Raw genomic sequence first — 9,602 nt, 5'->3', positions numbered from 1 at the left:
TTTTTGCATGTGTACATCGTGTTGCAGGCACGAAGACACTCTATGCCCTAGGAAGTCGAAGAAATTGATACTCCAAGGCTACTCTATCAGTTTTGCCGAAGACTGCATTAAAATCACTTACTTAGGGGTAGTCGGGGTAATTTGGCCAATGGGACAATTTGAGCACCTCATAAAAATCACCTAAAATCTTATAATTTCAACAAACCGACCTTACAGCTCTACTGGTCTGATATGGAAGCAATTGAAACGTTAGAACGAAATAGTTTAAGCTAACAGTAAATTAGAAAAATAAAATTGAAAAACGTTGACCAAATTACCCCGAAGAGGGCCGAATAAAAACACCACATAAGACTTCTGTTGGTCAAATACATTAGATAGCTTTAAAATTAGTTTATTTTCTGTATACAACAAGTTGACACACTACAATTCAATGCCTCTCGGTGCATATTAAGTTTTTGTTACATTAAGCTAAAAAAATCTTCATTGAAAATAGGGTGCTCAAAATTCCCCGACGGTTTAGAATCGACGCAAAAACCATACTTTTTTCTAACATCTTTTTTGGCGTATAAACACGATTTGACTTTGATATTTTTATGTATTATGCGTAGTATTCTCTCTCTCTTCTTGGCGTTACGTCCTCATTGGGACAAAGCCTGCTTCTCAGCTTAGTGTTCTATGAGCACTTCCACAGTTATTAACTGAGAGCTTCCTCTGCCAATGACCATTTTGCATGCGTATATCGTGTGGCAGGCACGAAGATACTCTATGCCCAAGGAAGTCAAGGAAATTTCCTTTACGAAAAGATCCTGGACCGACCGGGAATCGAACCCGTCACCCTCAGTGTCGACTCCGGAACTCACCTTCGATAGGCTAGAAAGGTCCTCTATCCAGCCTGGGTTCCAGTAGCCAACTTTCCAGCACCTTGTCTCACTAATTGGCGGTACACCAATATCCCGTACGTTGGTTCGCCAGCTAGCACCAACTATCGCCACCAGTATACACTTTCCCTTAACGACCAACCAACAGAAGACCGGCGGATTTTACCACGATAGCTAACTAAACTACCACCAGAACTTCGACTACGTGCACTTGGTAATTTCGGTTTGTAGTGTAACGTGAAACCCCGGAATTCAACTTAGTACTATATTAACTTAACGTGCGAAATTCAATGTGGTAAATAATAGAACAAAGGGTTGTATAGCGACCGATCGCGACGATTGGTTAGATTGGACTGCCACTGATATCATCATCAGCTCAAGCCAACCATCCTCCGTGCTCTGATGATCGATATCAGTGACGTCACCTCTGGAGAGAACGTCGCCGATCGGCCAGATCAATGTGAGAGTCCTTCTCTAGCCGACCATTGTCCATGGGTTGTTTACATCCACCACATCCATGCCTAGCCGTAGGTAGCCTACCGAAGGCATATACACTGTAGACGATATCGTTGGTTGCAGGTAGCCGGCAATGTTGAGTCAGTCACAATAGCATTTGCTAAATTATATAATCAGCTTCTACCAGCCGGCTGTAGGTTCAACCGATGAGTCCAGCGTCGTGTGTGGGGGGTGAAGGCCCAAACATTCTCACCCACCCTGAAATTCTTCGAATTTCTGAAAGTAAAAGAAACTCCTCTTCGGCTAGGATTGGTATGGAAGGGATGGGAATGGTAGTAACTAGATTTTTGGATTGAGGTAGAATTCTTGGTCCATGGTAGGTTCCGGTAGAAGGCACACCCTTTCCACCGGGCGTTTGAAACTCCCTGATGCTGTCCGGATGGTTACCACGCGTACAACGCCGTCTAATCCAGGGTGTGTTTGTTCAATTCGACCTAGTTTCCAGCGCATAGGGGGCAGATTTTCGTCACAGATGAGTACCATCTTTCCGACCTCGATGTTGATCGCTGGGCGCCAGCGTTTGATTCGTCCTTGTAGTTGGCTAAGGTATTCCTGTCTCCACCGCTTCCAGAAATCTTGAACTTTCCTTTGGACGAGTTCCAACTTTGTGAGACGGTTCAATGGTGTAGTGGTAACATCAGCTTCAGGAAGAGCTTGTAGAGATGTTCCTATCAAAAAATGCGCTGGAGTGAGTGGCTCCAAGTCACTAGGATCCCCGGAGAGTGCCGTAATAGGTCTAGAATTTAAGCAGCCTTCTATTTGGACAAGCAGTGTGGTCATATCTTCTATGGACAGCGGAGTTTCCCCGATGACTCTTTGGAGGTGAAATTTGGTGGAGCGCACCGCAGCCTCCCAAAGTCCACCAAAATGAGGGCCACTTGGCGGATTAAAGTGCCATGTGATACCTTCGTGCAGACAATAGTTATTCACCTTCTCTTTATGATCCTTGTCCTTCAGTAATTTTAGAAGATCTCGAAACCGATTCCTGGCACCGACAAAGTTGGTTCCATTATCTGAAAAAATGTCCGTGCACTTCCCTCGTCTAGCAACAAATCGTCGAAGTGCCTGAATGAACCGGTCTGTTGACAAATCTGAGACCAGTTCTATATGTATCGCCTTGGTTGCAAAGCATATAAAAATGGCGCCGTAAGCCTTCACCGCCGTACGCCTAGGGCCTGGTCGAACGTATATTGGTCCGAAAAAATCTATTCCCGTGCGCGAAAATGGACGGGAAACCGTTACTCGCTCTGCTGGAAGCTCTCCCATAAATTGTTTTACAGGAGACGGTTTTGCACGGAAACATTTATGGCAGCTATGAACAACCTGTCGAGCGATGTTCCTCCCAGCTAGTGGCCAATATTTCAGACGGACGGTGCTCAGCAACAGTTGTGGGCCAGCGTGAAGTAGACGTTCATGGTAATGTTCTACAATCAGCCGCGTCAGTCTATGACCTTTCGGAAGTACTATGGGATGTTTGACGTTGTTAGACTCTGCAGAATAGTCTAAACGACCGCCGACGCGAATCAGTCCTTCTGACGATATCTGTGGGTGAAACCAACGCAGCGAAGATTTCGATGATACGGGTTCTCCTACCGATAAAGCCCTCCATTCTTCAGCCATGGTTGTTTTCTGAACTCGTCGCAATATGGTACATTCTGCCTCCTTGAGGTCCTCTGTAGACAGAAACGCTGCCCCTCTATCCGTTCTTGGTTTTCTTAAAAGCTTAATCAATCGTTGCCATATTGCTGTAGTTCGAACTAAAGTGGAGAATGACGAAAACTTGGCAACGTATTCTTCCATGAAGTCTTCAGTAGTAGTTGCTGTGGCTGCCGTCACAGTACGTCGTCTTTCCGCATCTTCTGCTTCTGAAACATGCAAGTCTGTTGACTGTGGCCATTCTTCCGAGTTTCTCAATAGCCAATCTGGACCTTGCCACCAGAAGCAGTTTTCCGCAATGTTTTCGGGTGTAATTCCTCGAGATATTAAATCTGCTGGATTTTGAACTCCAGGAACATGCCTCCATTCGTGGTCCTCCGTTAGACGCTGAATTTTCGCCGTCCTGTTTCCAACGTATGGGCTCCAGGCAGACGGTGTTGCTGCTATCCATCGTAAAACGCAAGTAGAGTCTGTCCAGAAATATGCTCTCACAGGAATTCGTATGGCTTGGCTAACCCTTTCGTGTAGTTCTGCTGTCAGAAGCGCCCCACACAGCTCCAACCTTGGAATGGTTTGAAGTTTCAAAGGTGCAACCTTTGATTTCGACGCAAAAAGTCGCACCAGAACACTTCCCTCGCAATCTTCGCTCCGAACATAGATGCATCCACCGTAAGCCTTCTCTGACGCATCTGAAAAGCAATGCAGCTCCACTTTCACTGCCCTCGGAATGATTACACATCTGTTGATCTTGATCTGGTTGAGAACTGGCAGTTGTTGATGATAGTTTCGCCATGTCTCACCCACCGCTTTGGGTAGCGGTTGGTCCCAGTCCAGTCGTTCCCCACCTTCGTCCCTTATTGTCCACAGAAGCTGCATGAACACCTTGAAGGACGTAATTGTAGCTCCAATGAGACCAATCGGGTCAAACAGCGTAGCAATCACCGACAGAACCTTCCGTTTAGTAAGCGGTTCCAGATCAACCAAACTTGGGACGGTAAATTGAAAGCGAAGAGTGTCCGTTCCCGGCATCCATGTTAAACCGAGTGTTTTCACCGATGGATCTGGATCCAAGCAAATCTCCTTCGTTGATGGGATCGCTAAATCTTCTTGTAGAACTCCGTCCAGCGCTTCTAATTTGTTGGATGCCCATTTGCGAAGCCTAAATCCTCCAGCCTTCATGAGATCCTGCAACTGCGTTCTCATGTTCACTGCCTCATCCGCGTCGTCTGTACCGGTTATCACATCATCCATATATGTATCCTCCCGTACTGCCTTGGCCGCTAGTGGAAATTTTCCTTCTTCATCATCCGACAGCTGTTTCAAAACCCTGGTCGCCAAATACGGAGCCGGTTTTGTACCGTAGGTGACAGTTTTCAGCTCATACGTACTCATTTCTTCCTCCGGTGATGCTCTCCACAAGATAGATTGTAACGGTCTGTCCTCCTTACAAACCATAATTTGCCGGAACATTTTTTCAACGTCCGCAACAAGCATCACCTGTTTCGTTCTACTCCGCATAATTATTGATCGTAGATCATCCTGGATGATTGGCCCCACCAGCAGTGCATCATTCAACGTCACCCTTGTCGACGTCTCGCTTGAAGCATTGAAGACCACGCGAACCTTGGTGGTCGTACTAGCTTCCTTTACAACTGGATGATGCGGTAGATAGCAGCGTCCCGGCGAGACTTGATCAACCTCGACCTTATCCATATGGCCAAGCTGGAGATACTCCTCCATGAAAGAGCAGTACTGACTACGAAGATCAGCGTCCTTTGCCAATCGGCGCTCGGTACTTTGAAGACGGCTAATTGCGATGTTTTTCGATTCTCCTATCAACCTCAAAACCTCTTCATTTTTCGGTAGAGAGACTGTGTAACGGCCATCTTCCCCACGTTGAACCGTTCGCACGAAATGCTCTTCACATTGTGCTTCTTGTGGTGAATAGTTCTTCGTCGTTCCAACTTCCTCACTGGACCAAAAGCGAGCTACCAACTCATCTAGGGCTTCAAATGTCGACATATTGCAACTGATATTCAGCGACTGACTAGGAGTAGACACACCACCACAAACGACCCAGCCGAAGACTGATTCGTTGAGAGCCGGCAAATGTTCTCCCAACAAAATCTGCTGTCCATTCCTAAAGAAATTGAAGAATGATTCAATTCCTAGGACCATGTCCACGTTCATGGACACATTGAACGATGGATCAGCCAATTCGATTCCATCTGGTAAGTTCCATTTCGCGATGTTGATTGAGGACGTCGGCAGATTGACCGTGACCTTGGGTAACACAAGAAAGCTCACGCGCTGTGAGAAATCCGTCACTCGCGATCGAATGGTAGCTTCAATTCGCTGCCTGACGCTGGTCACCGCTTGACCAATCCCATGGATCTTGATGTCTACCTTGCTACGTGTTGTCTTCAATCGCTGACTCAATCTCTCCGTTACGAAATTACTTTCCGAGCCCGAATCCAGGAGAGCTCGTGCCGGATAACGATGTCCACTATTGTCTTCGACGATAACGATGGCTGTTGCCAGCAAAACCTGCGCACTAAAGACCGACCCAAGAGCCGTTACAGTGTCACTAGCCGCCATATTCGAGACTAACGAAGTAGACGTGCTGGAATTGATCGGAGCATTGGTTCTCGTAGTAGTGGGGTCTTGTACTTCCCTCGGCGAAGTAGGTTTCGGAGATTTCGAAGCCATCGATGACCGAGCAGAGCTATCCTTGTCCGGTCGGAAACATACAAGGGAGTGGTGTCGACCTTTGCAATGCCTGCAGGAAAATTTAGACTGGCACTCCTTTGCGTGATGTCCGGGTTTGAAGCAGTTCCTGCAGAGAGATTGATTTCTCAGGACTGCTTCCCTCTCAGGTATCGGCATCCGCTGGAAGTCACTGCATTGGAATAATGGGTGGTTGGCACTGCAAGCGGCGCAACGTCCTCCCGGTGTTTGTACGGTACTGAAACTGGTTTTTACTGAAGATGCCTTGGTCCTCACATATTGCTGAGATTGAGAGCCGCTCCTCGTATCCACTGACTTCGCCGGAAGTGATTCCAGCATGCGGATGCGACGTTGAAGGAATTCAGTCAGTTCCTTTACCGTGTCCTGTTGCTTCGCAGAAGAGAACTCCTCCCACCCCCTGCGCGTCACAGGGTCCAGTCGCGCGGAAAGGAGGTTGACCAGCAATAAATCCTTGTAGTCTCCGGGTTGGATAATTTGATCCAAAGTCTGCACTATTTTTTCAAAGCCTTCCACGAGTGTATGCAGATCCGTTGAAGATTCCTTCGTCAAGCTGGGAAGCTTGAAAAGAGCTTGAACTTGGAGTTTCTTCAAGTGCTTGCTGTTGTCGTATCGCTTTTGGAGTAGATCCCAAGCAATTTTGTAATTCGCCCCAGTGATTTGGAGAGAATCAATTAAACTCTTCGGTTCGCCCTGGAGACATCCCTTGAGGTAGTAGAATTTCTCTACATCGGGAAGATCTGCCTTGGAATGGATGAGAGAAGAGTACAGATCCCGAAAACTGAGCCATTCCTCTATGTTCCCACTGAAGGTTTGAAGCTTGATCTGAGGCAACCTTACATGATCAAGGTTCCCAAGTCCAGACGTGTTTAGACCCCTCACAGACTGGTTCAAGTCCTCTGGTTCCTTTTTCAACTTAACCTTTTCCAACAGGAACGCCTTCGCTTCGTAGTAGCGATCACTAAACATCTGTCGCTCAACTACGTAAGGGTTCTCCTCATCATCGTGGTTATCGTGAGTTTTGATCTCGATAAGATATTCCGAGAACCGTTCCCACAAATCGTCGAGCCTGTCCAAACGGACAGTAATCTGGCTGGCGGTAGCATCCGCCGGAAACTTCTCGACGAACTTCCAGATATCATTGAATGAGAGTATGACGTCATTAAACTTTGCCACCAGCACCTTGTACGATGCTTGACTCCTCGACATGATGATCCTCGAAGCAGTCGATGTTGAACGGATGAAAAGTGATGGTGTAGTATTCTGTGTTAAGTGCCTAGCTTCGCTAGGACATATACTGTGCTTAACTGACCTTAGACGGCGTTAAGTGGTTCCCGACGCGCTCTACTGTATCCGTCAACGAAAATGTTGGTCCATCAACGTCGATGAATTGGAATCTCAAATGTGGGTTGATGAGCAGAGGAGAGAGAGTAAGGCGGTAGTATCCAAAAGGTTCACTTCGGCTGCACATATACCGTTCAACTCACCTGACAGAGTGAACAGCGTCACAGGAGCAGCAGTGATATCGAATATCCCCAAATAGGTAGTAATCGTTACATCAAATTGGGAATCAATTCCAGAGAAAACGGCGGTGCACTAATGCCCGTAACAAACTATCCGAATGTATCCAAACCAAAACGTTCTATCCTCGATTATGTTAGCCTCAATAATCGATAACAGTATATGGGGTTGTAGGGATGCAAGCCAAGGAGGATAAAATTTATTTTAAAGTGGCGTATCCGACGGCCGCGCTTCGGCGGACATACACTAAATGTTCACTAACCTGGACAACGTTCCACGTCGCAGCCTCCTTGCTTGGGTCCACTAGCTGATTGCAGTTGACAATCGTTCGAGAGTTGGAGTATCGAATCCTGAATCCGCTCCGGGAATGGTGTATACGACGGTCCGAGATCCTGAAGTGCTCCCGTCTGTTCCGTCTCGATGAGAAAGGTTGCTCGTTGACTCCGTTATGGCGATGAGTAGGGTGGTAATGAACGAAAGTTGTGTAAGTTTGGAGAAATGCCTAGCCTCGACAAGACATACACTAAGTATCCTAATAATTACCTGGAAAACCCTCAGGCGGCGCAAACTTAGTGTTGTCCACCCAGTCCGATGCTAGAAGAAGTTACCCTGAATCCTTAGTACAGGAAACCAACAGAGTAACCATCAATCCACAGATTGGCTTGGCTTGGGTACGCGCCAACAGCCTATTCCTTTGTCCACGAATTCTCCTATTCTTCGGTAGGCAGGATGGCGATTTGCTATTATAGCTTCGATGACAATAGCGACATCCGCGGTGCCACTCAATGGAGGAATTCTTCACGTTCTAAACTTCGCCAGCCCGGTTCAGCGACTATCCGGCTCGAAGGACCATATGTCGACTCCGGAACTCACCTTCGATAGGCTAGAAAGGTCCTCTATCCAGCCTGGGTTCCAGTAGCCAACTTTCCAGCACCTTGTCTCACTAATTGGCGGTACACCAATATCCCGTACGTTGGTTCGCCAGCTAGCACCAACTATCGCCACCAGTATACACTTTCCCTTAACGACCAACCAACAGAAGACCGGCGGATTTTACCACGATAGCTAACTAAACTACCACCAGAACTTCGACTACGTGCACTTGGTAATTTCGGTTTGTAGTGTAACGTGAAACCCCGGAATTCAACTTAGTACTATATTAACTTAACGTGCGAAATTCAATGTGGTAAATAATAGAACAAAGGGTTGTATAGCGACCGATCGCGACGATTGGTTAGATTGGACTGCCACTGATATCATCATCAGCTCAAGCCAACCATCCTCCGTGCTCTGATGATCGATATCAGTGACGTCACCTCTGGAGAGAACGTCGCCGATCGGCCAGATCAATGTGAGAGTCCTTCTCTAGCCGACCATTGTCCATGGGTTGTTTACATCCACCACATCCATGCCTAGCCGTAGGTAGCCTACCGAAGGCATATACACTGTAGACGATATCGTTGGTTGCAGGTAGCCGGCAATGTTGAGTCAGTCACAATAGCATTTGCTAAATTATATAATCAGCTTCTACCAGCCGGCTGTAGGTTCAACCGATGAGTCCAGCGTCGTGTGTGGGGGGTGAAGGCCCAAACACTCAGCATGGTCATGCTGAATACCCGTGCGTTTACCGCCTCGGCTATATGGGCCCCTTGCGTAGTATTATCAGAATCATCATGATCATACGATGAACGAGACATTTATCTCTGTTTTCTGCATGTTAAACAACTTTTGCTTAGGGTGGCCAAACTACCCCGATTTACCCAACTTACGAGTCAGACTAAGGTCTGAGTATCTCCTCTGTTGAACGTAGGAATTGGCTCCATTCAACTCGGTCCGTGGCTGTGTGTCGCAGCAGCTGATGCAGCTCGTGGTCCATTTGCCTTATCTAAGCAGTGTTGAGAATACTCACTTGCAAGAGTGATACTCACTTGCTTATATCTCAGTCCAGAAGCATGCTATCAAAAAATGATGTTTGAAGGGCTTTTAGATTGTAGTTTAATCTAAAAGTTTGCCGAATAAAGTAAAGATCGCAGACGCATACCAAAGTTGTGAGAGAGCTGTGAGTACAAGGTGAGTAAAAATCGTGTAATTCATACTCACCTTGTGCTCATATCTCTCTGACAGTTTTGGTATGCATCTGGGACCTTTAGTTTATTCGGAAAACTTTTAGATTAAACTACAATCTAAAGTCCTTAAAACATCATTTTTTGATAGCATGCTTCTGGACTGAGATAGAAGCAAGTGAGTATAATTTTTCCCTAGTGAGTATCCCCAACACTGTCCCTA

At 46.7% G+C, this 9,602-nt stretch overlaps 1 protein-coding gene across 1 annotated transcript; it reads right to left on the bottom strand.

Moving 5' to 3' along the window:
- Positions 1 to 210: 210 nt before the first annotated feature.
- LOC134290350 (uncharacterized) lies at positions 211 to 7,004 on the bottom strand. Its single transcript, XM_062857470.1, has 2 exons — positions 3,613 to 7,004; positions 211 to 226 (listed from the first exon to the last, which is right to left on the bottom strand). The coding sequence occupies exons 1-2, from the start codon at positions 7,002 to 7,004 to the stop codon at positions 211 to 213; spliced, it is 3,408 nt and encodes a 1,135-aa protein (XP_062713454.1).
- Positions 7,005 to 9,602: the final 2,598 nt, after the last annotated feature.

This window comes from Aedes albopictus, chromosome 3 (genome assembly GCF_035046485.1).
Source record: "Aedes albopictus strain Foshan chromosome 3, AalbF5, whole genome shotgun sequence".
NCBI classification, from domain to species: Eukaryota; Metazoa; Arthropoda; class Insecta; order Diptera; family Culicidae; genus Aedes; species Aedes albopictus.
Note: the sequence above shows the minus strand (reverse complement) of the source record. Positions and strands in the feature narration are given on the sequence as shown.

What these genes read in the sequence shown, in the direction of transcription:
- LOC134290350 (XM_062857470.1), bottom strand. Translation starts at nt 7,004, where the DNA reads ATGTCGAGGAGTCAAGCATCGTACAAGGTGCTGGTGGCAAAGTTTAAT.